The 20,278-nt window shown below is 38.1% G+C and overlaps 1 protein-coding gene across 3 annotated transcripts; it reads right to left on the bottom strand.

Moving 5' to 3' along the window:
* Positions 1-6,451: 6,451 nt before the first annotated feature.
* blk (BLK proto-oncogene, Src family tyrosine kinase) lies at positions 6,452-14,500 on the bottom strand. 3 transcript variants are annotated; one of them, XM_044168594.1, is made up of 15 exons: positions 14,366-14,457; positions 13,569-13,677; positions 12,926-13,015; positions 12,640-12,736; positions 12,430-12,460; positions 11,886-11,979; positions 11,678-11,776; positions 11,425-11,528; positions 11,110-11,259; positions 10,458-10,610; positions 10,177-10,356; positions 9,287-9,363; positions 8,279-8,429; positions 7,429-7,560; positions 6,452-7,272 (listed from the first exon to the last, which is right to left on the bottom strand). In XM_044168594.1, exons 4-15 carry the CDS (start codon positions 12,733-12,735, stop codon positions 7,070-7,072), a joined length of 1,470 nt encoding a protein of 489 aa, XP_044024529.1. In that variant the 5' UTR covers position 12,736; positions 12,926-13,015; positions 13,569-13,677; positions 14,366-14,457; the 3' UTR covers positions 6,452-7,069. The 3 variants fall into 3 exon arrangements, with proteins under 3 accessions (XP_044024529.1, XP_044024528.1, XP_044024530.1); XM_044168593.1 differs by lacking the exon at positions 13,569-13,677 and having other exon boundaries at positions 14,366-14,500; XM_044168595.1 differs by lacking the exon at positions 13,569-13,677 and having other exon boundaries at positions 11,886-11,976; positions 14,366-14,500.
* Between the last annotated feature and the right edge of the window lie 5,778 nt (positions 14,501-20,278).

Below are 20,278 nucleotides of genomic sequence, written 5' to 3'. Positions count from 1 at the left end.
GGCAGCATTACTTCCCTATTTTCATAATTTACTTTAATCACTAGATCACATGTGTGTCCAGTGAAAAAAGTATTAGAGGACATAAAGTAAGTTGCTGATTTGTTGGAATACAACATGATTGAAAATATTTTATATAAGTTCTATCAAGCGGCTCAGGCAAAACAACTCCCATCAGTATAGATTATATAGTATTTCACTGTGGAAAAAGGCAAAAAACAATCCAATAAGGAACAACAAGGCAGCAAGAGCTGCTTTAGTCTGTAGAATTAAGTGGGAATTAAAGGTTGAGTTATCACAGGGTTTAAGCTTGGAGTACCTCATAAGTCTTTGAAAAGGCCTATAAAAGTAACTGATGTGAGTGGAAAATATTTCATAATTGTTCAAAGTGGTAGATACATTGGGGAATAATTTATAGCAGCATTAAAAAGAGAATGAGACAAAAGCTTCAACCACACTGGAAAATGTGCTATAAGGAATTCAATGAACAGCTTACAATGAAACTGAAATGATCTATACAAGCAGCACTCAGGCTTATGGCTTTTAAATGTTGCATAGAAGCACTCAGCATGTTCTGCACTTCAATTCTGCTTCATTCTAATTTTGGACCTAGTTGTTTGTTTGTTTTTTACATAATTGCTCGACTGCACCAGTACCTCCTGTTGCTCAGCTGTTTACTGCATGAGGGAGAGTGTTCCTTCATTTTGTGTGTAACCTGGGTAAAACAGTGTCCTACCAAATTAATTCAAGCTCTGTGCAAAAGTACACAGTTCACCATGATGGATGGATTTTCACTCTCAGTGTGGGAGCGCCATTTGTGACTGATGATTTGTGTGATACTGAGCGTTACACTCCTGAGAACAGATACACCCCTACAGGTTTTGGAATATTGAAACAGAGAATTTCTTTATTAGACTGTCAACGAAATAGCGTGGTTCCATATGATTAAAAATCAGAGTTCAGAGCTGACGTATTGTCTCAGCGCACCAAAAGTTATTCTTGCTCCGTTTTTCTCTCAATTGACACGATGTCTTTCCATTCAGAGTCAGATGCTGACTTCCTGTGTTTACAGTACATTTTTACAGTACAAGGGCTTGGCCCTTTTTACCTCCCATTGTATACTTTAAGGAATGAGTCACCTTCACATTACTGGACTGTTGGATTAATCTCAAACACTTTGAATCACTGAATCAACATAATTTTATGCAGGTGTCATCTTAAAGAGCACGTTCTAATGAAATAATTAAGCAAGTAAAAGTGCAGAGGACCTTTTAAAAGGCAGAGAGTCACCTTCAAACCTCTTCCAGGTTTTGAACCCCATTTATCCCTATACTCCCCGGCTTTATGTCCCATTTTCTTCCGTAATGCTTAGTCATCATTTCATTTGAAATCTTTTGAGCAAGATCTCACAAGGACAGGGTTAAAATATACCAAAAATAACTTGACCTGGCAGGAGGAAAGACTCAAAATGTTAATTGCTTGGTGTTCAGTGTCCAGTTAAAGAACTATATGCCTTCTCATTACTTTATCTAAAGTAATGAGAAGGCAGAAAGATGGCAGGGATTTAATGAGTGACGTCAGATGGACTGTTTGTAGTTCATTTTGTACATTCTCCTGATGACCCTCAGGTACTTACAGTGTAAGATTGGAAACAGTGTGCTGGATGACACCTTTCAAAGTCCAAATAGTTTTCTGGCTCGGACATAAAGCAGTTAAGTAACAGTCACAAGAAAGTAAAATGGCATGACAGGATAAAAGCATTGTGTGTACCTCCCACAGTATATTGTACATTAATTATACCTTATATTAAAGAAATTGTAAATGCAAAAGACAAAAATTGCATCAATCTTTGTTCTTTGTGTTTTTTCGCTCCAGATCACATGTTGACAAAACATCTCACCTCCACTTTTACATCGTATTCTTCTTGATTTTCCTCTTCTTCTTTTTTTTTATATTGAATGTAAAAAACAGGCAGGGAGAAAGCATAGTGGAAGAGACAGCCACCCAAGGTCAAAGCCACATATATGAATATTTACGCTGACATTTGGTGCACAAACCACTATAAGAGAAGGGAGCAGGGATCTTAAAATGGGCAGGAGCACAGTGCTGCATACTGATCAGGGATGATGAGCTGTCTTGTTGGTGAGCTAAAAACTCATATGTCCATGACACAAGATATCAGATGTTACGCAAGTCTGCAGCTGTGTGAGATGTGGCTGTAATGTAGCTTAGTGTTTGACTGTCCAGTAAAAGGTTTATGTGATTGTCTGGAGTTAATTTAGCTGATAGATAGATGCTCGCACTCATACCAGAATTCATTAATTCGTTTGATTCATCCATTATCATACTGACTATTCTCTTAAAACGAATCAGCTCATTTAGTCCTTTAACACCTAACACTGGAGACAGAAGGTCTAAGAGAACATTGAATGGTCACATTTCAGCCCCCACTGCGTAGGACAGCAGTATCCTTCAGTACTTTTTACTGCACCAGCGCACATGTAATTAAATTTCCCTGTAGTTACCAGTGCCCTTGACTCATCATTGAGCACAACCATGGTGGTCAATCACCAAATACATTTGTGGGTGTTGGTGAGGTTCGTGCTACCTCACGGCTTTAAGGCTTCCTACAGTAAATTAATTGACACAGATTCATATATAAAGATAAAATATCAATCTAGCAGATAGTTTTCTAAATCCTTCCCAACCAGCTAAAGGAAAGTAAGCAGGCCTCCATAAAATGTGCCCCTGCGTGCAGATTTCTTTGGTACTGGCTTCATCAAAGAAAATTCCATTAGCACAAATGGCCTCTGCATAAGACTTCATTTTGGTTAGGAAAGAAGAGAATCAGCCCACTGTATAGATCTATACAACATAAGCCAAGTAAAAAGTGCTCTCTTCTCTTTTTTGTCTTCATAATTTTTTCTTTTGCTTTATGTTTAGCATTTTATCGATGATGATGAGGAAATATTAACATGCACTCTGCATTCAGAGCTTTTTAGCTGAAAACAGCTGCCTGTTGTGTTTGAAAACAACACTGATGAGAGCAGTGAGAGTGATTCAAAACAGTAAAGTTGCAGGTCTCAAAACCAAAACAAGGAGCTATAAGATGCTAAAACGCTCTGTAGAGCTGAGGGGCACTGTGGAGTTGGGTTATAATTCTCTGTGGGTTCGTCACTATGAGTGACTCCTTTCACATTACACATACTGCAGTCATTTGATGCATTGTTGAAAAAATCACAAGTGCAGCTTTAAGAAAATAATGGGTGACTCTACATGCCCATCAATGAGCATCCTCACTATGGATTGATATTTCCTAAATAAAACCTCTGGATGCGTGTACTATTACTACTAGAGCTATTTTTATGTTTGGATGTAGTCTTGACTTAAACTTTCTTGTTTGAAGCAATCTTGACAGACTGAGGTGTACAAAGAAGAACTGTTTTTTTAAATTGTTTGTTAAATTTAGGAAATAAAGCTTTATATTACGAGTAAAAGATCTCATAAAATAAAAAATAAAAACAGTAATCAGTTTAGCTTTTTCTTTCAAAGTCAAACTCAGAGAACAGATTAATTAAATGTGTATATAAAACAATTTAAGTCATAAATTAAATCATGTGGAACATACACATTTAGTACATGAGTGTACAAGCCCTAGTTTTCTTCTCATCTTTGTGTCATCCTCCAAATGCTCATTTTGAAAAATGTTTTGTAGGCTTCTTATGTCATCGTTTCAAGAGCCCTCAATCAAGAGAACACTCTTGATTTATGCACTCCATTAATTTAATGACATCAAAGCCCAGGAGAGAAAGCATGTGTATATGGAGCATAATCCCAATTGAACGCCATTGAAAACAGCAACATTATTGGAAGATGAAAGCACATCTCTTTTCATCTGTGGTGATGTGCTCTTTTTTTTATCCCAGAGGATAGTGCAGGGTTATCCTCACAAGATGCTAATGATGTGTTGCCTTCTGCAGGGATCAGTCATCAATCTGTGTATGAGCCACCGTTTGCCGTCATTATCCGTCTACAGCAGCAGTGATAAACAGAGGGAGGGGAGAGGGTGATTTGCCTCCCAACCTTTACTACCCCATGTCTTGTCATCTTGTGTTAACATCATGGCTCATTTCAATGTGAGGCTGCTTATCAGTGTACAGACTGATGTTATTATGATCAGCGTCTGTGGGGTAGCTTTTGAAAACAGTGAACAAATATTAGTTGCGTCCCATAACATCTACAGTGTCTTGCATTAAATGAAAATATTTCATCTTGTGCTCTACAGAGGGTATCTGATAGATAATCCACCACTGTTACATTTGGTGAGAGGTAAACAGCAGAATTAGCAAAGAAAAATACCTAAATTAATAAAGGTGTAACAAGCAAAAACCTTAAAGCAGGGTAATGCAATTGTTCTACAGTAAGAATAAAGACTATATTATGATAATTGTTCCTTTTGAGCCTTCCAGGTTAACTGGATTTTAAATTAAAGATCATCTACTCTTCTTAAATGTCTTCCAGCACAAAAAACACTTGTAGATGCAAAGAAAGCCAGACAATTAGACTTGGATAAAGACCAAATAAATACAGATAACTGTGATAGGATCAGTGTGTGGCAAGGTGGTTAGAGACCACAGCTGTAATGACTCAGACCACCGTGTAGGATCTGAAATGTGAGCTTGTACACCGTGGAGCACTTTAGCACAAAGCAGTAGGTGTGATGGTAGACCGAAATATGGAATACAGTTGCATCCCAACTCAGTATTCAGTGAAAACACTCAATTTAAAAAAAAGAATTAAAATATGAGGCACAATGTTGGCATTGTGGTAATATATCATTGGAAGAATCATTTTACAGATCGTTTTGAATGCAGGAAATTTGACGCTCAGACATCATTAGTGGCAAAACTCTCTGTCTCCAGCAGAGCGTCAGTCAGTTTACAGCAGAGCACATCTTGTGAACCTGTGTGACACTGACCTCTGCAGGTTGAGTATAGTCATGACTGTAATACTGCACTTTTTCCTCTTTCAATTTTCTGCATTTGAAATATTAAACTTTTCTTTACTAGCGTGTATGCATTTATATTTTTTGATTAGTATTGTCAGGAAAGGAAAAGGAACCACATGACTATGGCGAATTGTTCATTTCCATAATTGATTAAGGTAAAACATGCAAGACACCACATGCATTAAACAGTCCAAACTGCCACTAACTGTCTTTGCTTGCATTCATAAGAAAGACTGATATTGCACAGATTGCAATATCAATCTATCTGATGCTAGGATGCATTTAATGGAATTACTGTATTGTATAAGAAAATGAAAGATGCTGTTGATGCTATTGTTGTGTCAGTTGGAAACTCGCCAAAGTGTATGTATATTTTTAGAGAAAGCCCGAAGCTCACTTATATAAAAACCAATCAGTCGCTCTTACAAGCTGTTTTGATGATACAACAGGAAAGCTGGCCAGTCGTACATAAACATGAAATCACTTGTTACACTTAGCGTGCTGATGGTGCATCTTGAGTGTGTATTTGCCTTCACTGTTGATTAATGAGAGCTGATCGATATTTAAAAAGATTTTAGTTTTTTCACAGTACATGTTTTATTAAATACCATAAAAAGTCTCTCTCTCCCGCACAATTCAAAGGCACGACCATAACAGAAAACACACTTTCCTCAGAATGTCTCTCAACCACCAAATGCCAAAAGGATGTTTTTAAGCAGGAAAAAATGTTAAGACCTCCACCAATTTGGCGTGTGAGGACGTTCTAGCTGTGTGGCATTTGAGGAATGCTGACTCACACTTCCTGTTTCCTGCCAATTCAGGAAGTGGCAGGGTTTAACCCCTGGCTGCCGTGGCCATTCGACTCCTTTATCTTCAAGATACTGTCTGGGCCCCCCAGGGATGGATAAGTTAGAGGATCAAAACCACTGTAATTAAGGGTCAGTTGCTTTTAAAGCCTTCCTGTAGGCTACTGTTGTCTCTCAACACTGATACTGAGGTAAACCTTTATGTTGTAAAGTTAGCGTTTTACCTCATTGTTATCACTCTCCACATTTTCCCCCATTCGCCTATGTTTCAACATGATTCAAACAAAAATTATAATCCCATACTTTATATACTTTGAATTATATGTGATTATTCTGTTTGTATGGGACATCCTGTGCATGTAAACCCTCTTTATTCTTGTTTCATTCAGAATGCCGTCTACTTTATGTCACACTCCTTAATGGGTCAAAAAAGCGTCCTTGTATAGTCCTATGTTAAGCATACGTGCAATGTGCATGGTAGAGTAGTTCTGTTTCTTTGTGAACTGATTAACCCTTTATGACAACAAATTATAAAAAGTGATGTAGCCACTAAAACCTTGATTTAAAATGCATGTGAAGAATGTTTTATGGCATTGTAAACCAACTGGAATTAAATATAAGAACAAATCGAAGGTCTAAATAATGTAAATATTTTTATTTAGAAAAAAACATGTATGCAAGTATAAATTCCCTTTAGAAAGCCCTTTTCTTTTTTACGTATCCGCTGAATGACAAAAGGAAAAAAGTGCAAAGTATTGTGCATGTAAATCTCAGGCTACTCGTTTCTGTACCATGTAAATGTTTAATCTGTGACATTACCTGTGACGACTTCCTCGGGTCCAAAGGCCTTTTTACATCATGCATGTACTGTGTTTGTATTTCCATATTCCTTTTAACCATCGTATATATCACTCCTAATTGTGTCTCCTCATACTCTGTGGCTGTCATCAAGAATGGGAGCCATAAATAGCCGGAGTACTGTCAGCATAATTAAACTTTGCGTTGAAGTTCTGAATGTTTCCTTTCTGACTTTAACATGTTTTAAGATGCTGTTAGCTGCTAGAGACATAAGAAGCCATAAATAGTTTTTGCATTCAGACAGAAGGTAGGAGTAAAAAATGTGTCCATTTGAAAAGTTTAAAAAGATAAATTGCATCAGATATAAAGAAGATGTTTGGTTGGTCCTCATCCTCCATCCATTTAAGTCTTACGTCTCTCTTTAGGACATTTTGCTGTCTTTGGGTTATTATTTCTTTAATTACGGCTGCATCTCATATTGTCCTTCCGTGGCGATAAAGAAGTCGTTGAGAGTGTTTTGGAGAAATTCAAAAGTCGGCCGGTCCTCAGGCCTCTGCCTCCAGCATATCATCATAATGTCATAGAGTTCCTCGGGGCAGCTGTCCGGACACGGCATCCTGTACGACCTGTCCAGGCACCTGATCACCTCTGGGTTGGTCATCCCTGATTTGGAGAAAAGAAAATGCAGCAAGTGTGAGATTTTAATGGCTCATATTTTGCAATTTACTTAGCTGCACAGTAACAATGTACCATTTGGTTTCTAGACAATATAATTTGTGCTTTTTCTCTCTTTTTTTATTTATTTCTCACTTCTCGTACCTGGGTAGGGTATTCTTCCATAGGTGACTATCTCTGTGAGGAGGATCCCAAAAGACCATACATCTGATTTGATGCTGAATGTGCCAAAATTGATGGCCTCTGGAGCCGTCCATTTGATAGGAAATTTAGCGCCTAGTTGTCAGAAAGAGGGAGAGAAAAAGTGGAGGGAAATTGTGTTACTAGGTGGTGACTATACAGAATGTGTAGGTTGGGGTGTGTGTGTGTGTATGTGTGCGTGAGAGAGTGAATGTGTGTTTGTTCTTCGTAACGTGGGCGATATGACTACATATATCCTGAAATTATAGGTATTTGATAACTGGTAGAGATGTTGCAATAAAATGTGTCCTTTTATGGCAATGCTGGCAAGTATTGGATTTACAGGATTTTTGCATCAGTGTGATAGATTTGTCAGGTATTTAATTCACTGGATTACCCAAAAACAGACATTCCCATCATTATTATATCTAAACAGCATGTTGTCAGAACAATGGTTGAGATAATGTGCATCCAATTTAAGGATTTGAATAATGTCTTCAGGGCCACAGCCACCATTGAGAACACTGAAGACATGACTTCAGTGTTTTTTGCTGGGAATTTGGGGGTTTTAGCAACTTGGAGAAAGTTTAGTACACATGGTGGCTATTTTATAGGCTGATTGCAGTATTTTTAGACTCTGTGTATTTATTCCAGGTAGTCAAGAGAAGTCACTGAAGCAGCATTACAGTATTTCACCTTGACGCCCACGCTAGATTCTTCATCTCGTTTCTTAACTCATGACCTCAGTATTTCTACTGCTACAGCCCTGGATGCATTTGTTGTCCAACGTGGGGAAACACTGCACACACTGCACCTTCTTGAGCTGTGTATTCTGTCTCGATGATCCTGGCCAGGCCAAAGTCTGCTATCTTGCAGTGCAGGGTGTCACTGACCAGAATGTTGGCTGCACGCACGTCTCGGTGGATGTAGTTCTTCCTCTCGATGTATGCCATGCCTTCAGCTATCTGTCATATAGCAAGGAAAAGAAGAATATTGGAGACAGCTCTTTGAGCGAATCATCACATGACATGCAAAGTCAGAAAATTAATTAATTAATTAATTATCTGTTTTACAACACACCGAATCCATAGAATAAATGGAGATTTTGTACACATACTGTATGTGTTACCTTTGGTCAGTGTGTACAGTTGTCTCAGTTGAGCAAATGCAATTGTGCAGCTACAGTATGTGTGTATACTTGTGTTTAAATGTGTCATATTGGCAGCAAAGTGGGTTCAACAGGATGTGCCAACTCTCAGGAAGTGAAAATGCTTTTTTTGGAGGGGCAAAAGAGTTCTGCGGGAGCTCACTGTGGATGGAAAATAGCATGATTTCCTGTCCGGATGTTAATAATTGACGTAGGGCGAGGCTTTCAAGCCAGATGAGCAGAAGCCCCACCACAGAAACCACACAGCTACTGCTGACAGTTTCCATGTGTGTTCACATCATGACTGGCGTCAAAGCACATACTATAACAGACGTTCAAAGTAATAGAATATAGCAGCTAGTGTGTATAAATAGACTTTGAGGTCTTCAGTGAAAGGCTAGTGTTTTAGTTGTCAGAGAATGCAAAAATCTGTGAACTAAATATTAATGTCATGTTGTCGCAAACAAAAGCAGTAGCAATGAAAAAAATGTTCAAAAAGGATGGAAGCACTCAGGCAAAGTAAAAAAAGGTTTCTGTATTTACGGAGAAAAAGGCTTCATTATTTTACTGAGAAATGTGGGTGAGCAATATGATGAAAATGTCACATACAAGATATGATTCTGTACATTCACATGTTGTTTTGAAATCGTGTGATTAGAATTAAAAGTTGCCCACCTGTGCTGACATGTCTATCAGCTTATTTATCTTTAGCTTTTTTCCTTCGTCTGTTTTAAGAAAGTCCAAAAGGCATCCTGCAAATGAGAAAAGGAGACGCACAACTCTATCAAAGACATAATGTAGTTTTGTAGAAAAAATTGTAGAAAAAAAAAAAAGACGACGCAACCAAATTCATGTGATACCGCAACAATTTTAGTATAGCATGATAAGTAATACGGGTACAATCATTGCTTTTAAGGCTCCAGCAGGCCAATACAATTCAATTCAAGTCTGCAACAAATACTACACTATAAGCTTTCTAAATGTAGTTTTTAATTCCTTGGATTTGATTGCATTATATTGTACAAGTGTTAATTTTATTGTGGCCCCTCCATCTATGTGTTTTGTTCACATTGATCTTGAGTCTTAAGTTTTTTAAACAAAGACTGACAAAAATGAACTATAAATGGTTGGCCCATGTTTTTAAATTGCTTTGGAGCTAGAGCTCCAACGATTAATCAATTAATAGTTTAAGTCATTTTTCAAGCGATACTGCCAAATTTCTCTTGTTCTAGCTTCTCAAATGTGAGGATGATTCTGCTTTTCTTTGTTTCATATCCTTGACAACTGAATATATTTGGGTTTTGGACTGTTGGCTGGACAAAACAAGACATTTGAAGATGTCACTTCGGACTGATAATATAAAACTTAAAAATATGACGGACATTTTTCACTATTTTCTGACATTTTTAGATTAAATGATTAATTGAGAAAATAATTGCCAGATTAATCAGTAATGAAAATATTCGTTAGTTGCAGCCCTATTTGTAACACAATCGATCACCCCACATTGGAAAGACTTTAATCACCTCAAATCTCCCCTCCTCCCCTATTCCTCTTTGTCTTACCATTGATCATGAACTCGGTGACAATGAGAATGGGCTCCTTAGTGACCACAGCATGGAGGCGCACCAGTCGTTCATGCTGCAGCTGCTTCATCAGGTTGGCCTCCTGGAGGAAGGCCTCAGGCTCCATTGTTCCCTCCTTTAAGGTCTTAATAGCAACCTTCTGGGTGTTCTTATAGTAACCTGCAGTAGGAATTAAAACAAGGTGCTTAACTCACTGTACTCTACTGTCTTGGCTTATAAAATGTTGCCAATGACAGGATGAATTGTTAGCTTTGTCTCACCCATCCACACTTCTCCAAACTGCCCGGCCCCCAGTTTCTTCACCATTTTCAGTGTCTCTCTGGGAATCTCCCATTCATCATGTGCCCATGGCTGCTGGGGTTCCTTAGGCCTACAAGGCGCATACAGCCGCTGACACAAGCCGTCTGCTGTACCTACACCCAAACATGATACATGCAAATGTAATACACACATTTTTTTCTTACTTTCTTTTTCTGCTGTGCCAAATTTTGTTTCTGAAAGAGTGCAGGTCTGATGAGCTCTTTTTTCCTAAAATAATTTCGAAAGCTTGTCTGTGTGTGCCTGTGTGTACTTCTTTCTCATAAGTTGCTGTGCGTTGGCAGCCATTCTAGAGATTTGGCCTTCTTATCTTGTGGTTTACTCATAGGAGTGGAAAGACTATCAATGTCACACAGGAAATGCACAACGCATCGCAAGGGTCTAACTTCCCCCTTTAATTCAAAGTCACGGCAGACTTCACAACAGCTTACTGAATCTAAATCCAAATCAAAACATGTTATATGTTTTATATTTACTAATTAAGAAACATTTCAAGACCTATACACAGACAGACCTACTTCTGTTTAAATGATGTAGCTCTAAAAAAAATTTATCAAAGTTTTGTTGATTGAATATGTTCTCTTTATTACTTACGGCTGTAGTATTTAATCAGCTCCTGTAGGGATGGGAACGTGTTGGAGGGGGAGATGTAGTAGCCACCTTTGTCCAGACAGCGGATCTTGTAGTGTTTTACCACATCTCCTTGTTCTGGTACATGATCTCTGACTGACAATGAGAAGGACCCTAAGGGGGAAGCAAATGGATTGCACAGTTTCATGTAGAGTTAAATACTTCAACCGTTTTTAAATTGGACATATTCACATGTTTCTGAATGTGCCTTCCTGAGATGCATTGCCACTAAAATTCTGATTTGTGGCACGCTCACAAGAAGAGACTGACAGCAGTCACCTTTGCTGGTCTCACTCTCTCGGACTAGAAAGGCACCCGGTTTGTTTCCAGGGGCTAAAAGCAGTCGTTCAGTCTCTCTCCTACTGATCTCCTTGAAAAACCATCTGCAGAAGAGAGAACCACATAACACGCTTTATGCAACTATTTAAAAACATTATTTAACAATCCATAAAAGTTTTTTTTACAGTGCTGAATTGTATCTGCCAGTTTGATAATATGTACGAATTTTTTTCTGTTTCTGTTTGTTTCTTACTTTTCCACCTCCAGTGTATCTGCCCTGGCCACATAATTACATGGTATGAAGCCCTCCTGTCCGGTCGCCAGCGATTTAGCCATCCACCATTCTCCGTTTCTACAAACAGACAAACATGGCAGATCATTCAGGTTAGAAGTACTAAGTCATTTGTTTCACTAATGCTGAATACATACTGTATACTAGTGACTAGGACGTGGCTACTTACTCTTGTAAAACCTTAAGTTTGTCTCCCTTTTTGAAAGGTAGATCATTGTCGTTGGTCCCTTTGAAGTCATGCTGTGCCACAAACACAATGTCTTCTAAAGACAAGCAGAGCAAAGAGTTATTTCAAAAGAAGCAATCTGCCAATAACAACAGTAATGTCATTTTATGGATTGCGAATGGTGGTCAGTTTAGATTTTAAAAAATAGTCTTTTAACTATTTTTGGCTGCTGCACTGGTCATAAAAGTTAATATGGTGGAAGTATACCGCACAAGCATACAGCTAAATTCAAAGATCTGGGTTACAAATGCTGTTCTTCTCGGCGGAAGGAGGATTCTGTAGCTTTCATACTGTCTGTGACATGAAAATGACTTTCTTTCGCCAATAATCTCATCTTGTCCCCAGAAGAGAACAGAGGAAATCCAACTGAGATTTCAATCGCTAAATGTAGCCTCCTCTCACTGCCACTAATGTCTCTCTGCACAGCAGCAGTCAACCTTTTATTTTTAGTAGAAAGTGTGTTATATGCGTTGTGTTCAGTGATTACCATTATCCGAATAGGTGTTTCCACTTCGTCCCTAAAGAACAGGAAAAAAGCATGTTTTTTTAATATTCAGTAAGTGTGCAGTAAGTCAATGAAAAATACTGGCAATTAATTTTAAGTAATTAAACTAGATTGATTTCAAATCACAGTAAATTACTATACTTTGTACTTAGTTCAAATAAGTAAAGCTTTTTCCTTCAATGGTCTACTTACTATGTGATTTGATGAGTGGGAGGCCTGAGAGTTATGTTTTCCTTTGTAGAACTTGTCATCTTGTACTTGTTTCTGGCCACTGCAAGCACAGCCCATCCTGCGTGTATAATGGAAATCTTCTTCAGTTATGCTGCGTACTACTAACAAGATTTACTCAGTACAACAGTAGAAAACATGCTGCATAATGCCGTGCAGTTTATTCTACATTATCAAATACCACCACCCATACTAAGTACTTGCTAAGAGCTTCAGATAGTTACAGCATGTATGTTTTTTGTGCTCTTACCTGATCAAGCAGATGAGCTTTACTGAAGCTGTTTTCAGTCTCCAGTCCTCCCACTGCAGGGCCTGTGAGTCTGTGAGTTCATGCCCGGTGCTGAAAAATATATTAAACTTGCTTTAAAATTGCTATATCATCAGTGGAGAGTCTTTTCTTGGTTAGAAATGCACTTCAAACAAATTGCCTCTCATAAGAGGAAGTGGAAAATATGTTTTCATCTTTATATGAGAGCATTTGCATATACATTTTAAGATACAGCCATGTTGTCAAGTCAGTTAAAAACAAAGAAACAGATTGCTAAAAATAACTCAATATAGGCAAATGCAGAAATGAACAGTGAACTCTTACTGTTTGTGTCAGTGTGAAAGCATCATGTTTTTCTTTTATGGTTACATATTATTGCTGTTTCTGAATCTATTGGAAGAGACAGTTTTATGAGAACTGTATGTTGAAGCTTTTAGATAGAAAGAAAAAAGTTACACTAAACATCACTTGAACCAAAAAAAGAAGAAAAGAAAAGTTGTAAGAGCCCGTTTACGCCACATTACTAATAGTTGAATATCCTGAATGGATTCATGTTTATCACGAAAGTTATGGTTGTACATGCAAATTGGCAAGTTAAAATGGCAACACTTGTATGGTAACCTACTGTATGCAACCAACAGAGTGTAGGAGGCTTGGACTTCATACTGTTGTCACACATTATTTGTCTTGCTGTTCATTGAATGACTTTTGATGTCAGCATGTTTGTGTCAGCACTGTAACAGGAATATTAAATATAAATAAAAAATATAATATAATTATGCCATAAAATCACATATAAAATTTACTTTCAGAAAACAACTGTCATGAGGACAGTCTACCTAAAAATATCCAGTGATGTGTAATTAAAACTGTGGCGGGAATATTATAAGTGGAAGTCACATAGCTGTTGAGCAGCGACAAACTTTCTATATCAATATTTATATTTAAGTGTAGCTTTATAAGATTCAGTATACATCCCATATCTGTTTCCATGTGGAGAAACTGATAATTTAAATTCACTTCACTATTCACTTACCTTTGCAACCTTACTTTTTCCATACCTTATCAATACTTTCATCGTGCTTTTCCCGCACACTAGAAATTTAATTTTTCTTAGTCTACATTTATTTAATGTATAATGTCATGTGACCTCTTGCGTGATTAACTGCACTTTTAAACACGTGTTTTTGTTGGTCTCCAAATGATTGCTGTAAATGTTCTGTTATGATTATCATTAACTATGTGACTTCACGGAACAGCAATAAAACTCTATTAGTGTTCAACTGTTTGTTAAAATCCCTCTTTTTAATTCAAAATTTTACACTATTTGGTACGATTGTTAATTTTCCCAGCATAATATTACACTACCTGCACTTCTGTTAGCAATCTGTAGAGTGAGATAAACATACAGCAGATAAATACCTTGAACTTGTGCCCGAGGCTTGTGTCTTCAGAAGTACTCCAGATGCAAAATGTCTTCAATTTCCTTACTGAAAACCAACTGCTTGTAAGTGTGTCACTCTCACTTGCTCTTTTTTTTGAAAGGCTCTCTCTCTCTCTCTTGCTCTCTCTCTCTCTCTCTCTCTCTTTCTCACAGTGAAGACCATGGCCTCCCCTGGGGGACTACATATAGTTTATCATAAATAGACAGCAGTTTGTCCTTCCTTTGCCTCTGTGGCAGATCATCTAACAAAACAGTACAAAGATCACCTCACCTGCTGATTAAACTTCAATTAGTTAACTTTAATCAAACCTTCAACTAGTTAATGAATGAAGTGGAAGAATACAGTTCATCTTTAGTCTTCAGACTAAGGTCAGGTTTATCGCTCAAATTACAAAGAGAAGGAAGTTTTCTAATTAATATGCTGTATTTCAAAGTAGTTGTAGTTGTATAAAATGTGTTGGTGGACAGTCCATAATTTGTGTTAATATGTAACTGTGATCCTTTTTTTAAATTTCAAATGTCCTTGCATATCAAATAAGATCTGCAGTGGAAAATGGGTTGTACTGTACTGTATGTGTCTGTATGAGTGATTAGCGTTGAGCAGGTGTGGTTGAGTGCTGGGTACATGCAAAGAGAGAGTATGGTTTCCATGACATATTTCTCAGTTCCTCTGTTGGTTTAAGCCACTGTATTGTTTATCTCAACAATTCTTAGTGAACTGTGATACATGTTTACAGTACTACTGTAAAGCAGTACACATTCTTGCCACAAGATGGACTGGTGCAGCTTTTTATGTCAAGAAGTATTATTCCAGTGTTAATTCTTCATGTTATGCCAGATCTGCAAATTATGTTTATCACCATTTTTTCTACTCAATTCTACTTAAACATATTTTAAGGTTCAGTTTTTTTAGGTGAAAGTGTCTAATAGTGTCCACCTTACCTCCTTATCCTACTCTCTTTGCAGCCCTCCTTTTACCTTTATTGCCTGCTGACCAGAAATTGGAACACAATATAAGTAGGACTGTATATTACACACAAAGTTTTGATCCAATACCAAGTAATCCCAGGGCCAGAATCACCAAAATCAATACAGACACTGATACTTTTTAAGATTAAGAGCAGCTAATGTAGAGAACAGCCATTATAAGGTGAAGCCATAATTAATAGGCTACTTCTGATTACATGTTTATTACCACCAAATGAGTATTTGTTTTTACTATTCTCTGTTGGTTACTTAATCAAATGCATGGTAACACAAGACAGATCTGGTAAATAACAGATGTTTATGATGTGAATTCTGTGAACTAATGAGGTGAATTATTTGTTGTGCATAAACTCAACAGCAGCAGAGGCAAAATGTGCCTAGAACATGTTCTGACGTTAGACAGATCCATTTTTGTTTTGGTATTGACGCTTTTGACGCTAGTAGCAATACTTATAGATAGTATAGGTAGTATAGATACTTTAGGTATTGATCAGCACACCCCTACTTTTAAGCTCTCCTACACAAATGTCTTGATTTGTATTTTAGTTTCTTTTTTGTGCAAATAAATGAGCAATACATTAGAATTTTAAAATGTTTTCAAAGTCTGTGTACTGATTCTGTATTCACCTCCGGACACATTAAGCAGTTCATAGCTGCATTTCCTGTACTGTAGGTCGTCTGCTTGTTGATGTTCCCCAGTGTTGACACTGGAGGGCGTAGAAAGTCATATTTTTAAACCCTGCCTCTCCTAAAGTAGGTCCATTTCAAGACACTTTGCTAGCTTTTCCCTAAATTCATGCCATTTCTATTAATAGATAACCCCTACATTGACCTCCTATATAGAAATGATTCAATGGAGTGTTGAACTTTGTACTCTATCTGTATGCAGAGGGGCAGTGTGCGGATGTTAATACAGATGCAGAAATCTGTCACATTGAGGAAAAAGAATCGCAAGCTGATGTGCGGTCAATCTATCAAAGTATAACAATGCTTTGGTTTTTCACACCATACAGTACAGTTAACCAGGTCTTTCCTTTTCTCACCACACAATGCACTGAAGAGGGAATTCACCCCTCTTCTTCAGCGGTGGAAACAATAAACACAAAACAATGTGTCCTTGAGTTATCTAGCAGTAATTATGACCCCTTTGTTTCTAGTTCGCATGCTAAATTACTATTAAATGTCATTAAGAATGAATCAAAGAACCCTGCGAGGAAGATATCATTCAGAGTATGTTGTAACCTATAAGTGCAGGGAACAATAAATCTTACAGCACCGGAAGTGTTTGTTTCCTATGGGAGGCTTTATACAACACGCAACGTGGGGATATTACTCTCTGGGCAACACTTCACAGGTTTTTTGTTTGGACCACCTGTGCTGTGTGTGGGGACTGTGCTGTGCTGTAGTTCTCTGAAGGAACAATCTCACTTCACTCTACACACATACACACAAATATACACACGCACAGGCTGCAGGTGCATGGTGAGTGTTATTGAGTGCGTCCTGGTTGCTAACTGCTGTTTCTCTTTATACTCCCTTCTTCTGGTTTTCCATCAGCCCTTGTTTTCTTCCCAGGGCTTGGCGGATGCTTGTGTACAGCTCTGTTGGGGTCCCCAGACATTGCATCCTGCCTGCAGAAGGGTCATAAGTGGCCCCACAGGATAACCTGAACAACGGTGGGAAAGACAGGGAGCGTGGGTCTACTTTACTAACGCGGTCCTGGGCATCTCTGTGCCAAAAGCATACATGCTGCCAATGAGCGCTTTCAGTTCCCATTAACAGTGTGAGTGTGCACTGCATGTGACTGAAAATGTTTGTACATGTGCTTATGTGCGTGCTTTAGATTTTTGTGAGTGGCCAAACTGGACACTCATTATATAAAATACAGATTATAAATTTAGTATTTACTAGAAGTTGTAATGCAAGTGCTCAGTCAGTGTCATTTCAAAGTTTTGATTTATTCACACACACACACACACACACACACACACACACACACACACACACAGACACACTCAATTTTGATCCCCCTCTACATCACAAGAGGCCCCTCTTTGACTTCCTGTCTGTGTGGGAACCATTTCTATCCTCTGTCACACATGGAGTGAGAGAAGGTCTCGCTCTTGCATTTGCCTTAAAAAGACAAAGTGATTGTCAATAAACAAGGAACAATTGAACTCCCCCCCCCATGCATTCAACAGGCACTTCTGCTGTTCCCCTGGGATGTTCATGAGCTTTGGGAGAGCTTCACTTTTCCGATTGCTTTCCCTCCATTGGACAGCAGACATCAAGCACACTGGTGAAACTGTATTGTAGCTTTATTCGTGGGGGTTACTGTAATGACAGTGTTTGCTGCATATTTAAAGGCATTTTAGTGCATGTGTAGTAAGATGGCAGCCTTCATACTGAGTTAATTTGCTAAATTCAGCATATTTATTTATTCTTATATGTGTTTCTTAACTTTCATATGTACAGTAAAATTATCCATTACTATGATATTTCAAGTACCAAAAGGGTACCTGTCACTTTCTTTGTTTAAAACACACATCTGCAGTTGGGTCTGCAGTAATGTAGTTGGGAGCAACTCTATGCAGCTGTTGCAGAGGCAAGTTGCTCTGAGGTAAACATGGCTTTGGGAAAGCCCCTTATTATTGTGCTCCGGATGACGTTCCTCACTCTTCCAGTGTTTACCATGGAAATAACTCTGTGCTAGCAAGCAGGTGCTTCCTCAAACACTCTTTGCTTTTCCAGAAGATTTGAGAATTGAAGTCATCTCACCAAATCAAACATTAAGGCAGCATTATTATGAAAGAGGTAATGATAAATATTGAGTAGGGGAATAGTATCATTGTATTTAATTTGGAAACTGATGTGAGGTTTTTTGCTATATACTTTTAAATTTTTTTTGCAGCAGCAGCAATAGTCTAATTGAGTACTGTTTTTCACATCGCTTCCATGAGAAACAATGTCACATTATGCTCACAGCAGACCTACTTTCACATGAACGTGGTCGGCCACCATCTTCAACCTGCTGACATGATACTGTTTATTTGCGACTATACTTTCTTACAATTTTACTTACTAATCATCTAGAGAAAGAGGACTTTCTGAGTGAAAACAAAGATTTAGGAGGCACGTCAAAATATAGAACAAGTGAGACCATCCCTAATGCCAAAAGAATAAAAAGCAAATTTCTTTGAAGCCCATACACACCCATGCTCCAGACTCATCAATCAAGACTGCTTGGGCATGTTCTGTTGATTGACATCTCCCTCACTCTCCAGTTAGTTTTGTTGCACCTATTAGGGCGGAAAAACTTACACCATTTTCACATCACATACATAGTTTGGTGATACTGCATAATTCCCAACATGTATCCACCCACTTTCAACCTGAGCAGAGGTCTAAGCCAGAGTAGTTAGCTGAACACCTGTATGGATGTGGAGGCCTTAAAATGCAAACCCACCTCTGAATTTCTAAAAATTCTTAAAGCTGTATTTGTTTTCATTGCCACAAGGGAGCTGAAGAAATCCAAACAAGCTAGCAGTACAGCTCTGACATGTTATTCGCTGGTAAAGTTGTTTAAGCTAGCACGTTAGCTTACCGACACGTCCAGCAGCCATGGAGCAACATTATCATCCCATTGGAGTTGTGAGTCTGGAACAGGATGAATTTAAGTCCAACAGTCACTCTCTTTTTAGCTCTTCAGTCTCCACCCACACTCCTAAGAAAAATATCTTGGCGTTATAGCTCCTAGATAATTTGACTTTCTTTAGCAGCTAGTCACTAAATCTGTCTGTCAGCCATTTGGTGCCGCCTACTGCTGCTTGAAGTAGGGCTGCAACTAAGGCTTATTTTGATTATCAATTAATCTGCCGATTATATTCACGATTAATGATTCGTTTATAAAATGTCAAAAAATTCCCAGAGCCCAAAGTGTTGTCTTCAAATTGCTTCTTTCTTCCCAAAGACTCTTCAGTTACTATCATAAATGACAAAGAAAAGCAGCAGATCATTACAGTTAAGAAGCTAAAACCAGCAAATGTTGAAATTTGTACGTGAAAAATGACTAATACGATTAATCGATTATCAAAATAATTTTCTTCGATTAATGGAGTAATCATTGCAGCTCTAGCTTGGAGTAGATTGATGAGACAGGTACGATTCAATCATACAGTAAATTGTTGGTCTGTAAAATTAAACAATGAGCTTAACAAAAACTTTGTTGAGGAACAGAGCTGGCTGAAAATTTGCTTTCCTTACTACGCTCTTTCTGACCAGGTGATTCTTAGATGTATTGGTGGGTATCTTACTTGCTAACAGGATAAATTATGTAATAAAGGAAATGTCTGCATTTCGTGACACTTCATTTTGGTAGACAAGAACTGTTTCCACTCCAGTATTTGTGCCAAGCTAAGCTAAATACAACCTTTTTGATTTTTTTCCCCTCTTACACACCGGTGTGACAGGAAACAAGCATACTTCCCAAAAGTACTCCAGTGTAGTGGACCGTTGCATGCAGGCAGCAGATGCAGTAAAAAGAACTTAAGAGGCTACATGCAAATCTTGAGAAGTGTGGCCTGCCCCTCACTGTGGTGTTACAGTCAATCAGAGTGACACCAATTATGTATGTCACATGACCACAAGGGACTGCAAATGGAAACTCTGAGAGAGGCACATCCATCAGCTCTGTCTAATGGGGCTCACAGTAGAAGGAGAATGAATGAAGTCTCAATTCAGAGACTCTGATTTGTGACCTGTATTCATTGTTGTGCCAACAGTGATATTATTATATAGCCCCCCCCAAAAAGAACCCATCATTACCCACTAATTTAGTTCTTCACTGTTGTTTCTTTTCAATAATACAGGCTGCAGAAAGTCTCTCTGGATGACACTGTAGATCA

The sequence above is a fragment of the Siniperca chuatsi genome, linkage group LG16 (genome assembly GCF_020085105.1).
Source record: "Siniperca chuatsi isolate FFG_IHB_CAS linkage group LG16, ASM2008510v1, whole genome shotgun sequence".
NCBI lineage: Eukaryota > Metazoa > Chordata > Actinopteri > Centrarchiformes > Sinipercidae > Siniperca > Siniperca chuatsi.
The sequence above is the reverse complement of the archived record's forward strand: the minus strand, read 5'-3'. Positions and strand labels throughout refer to the sequence as shown.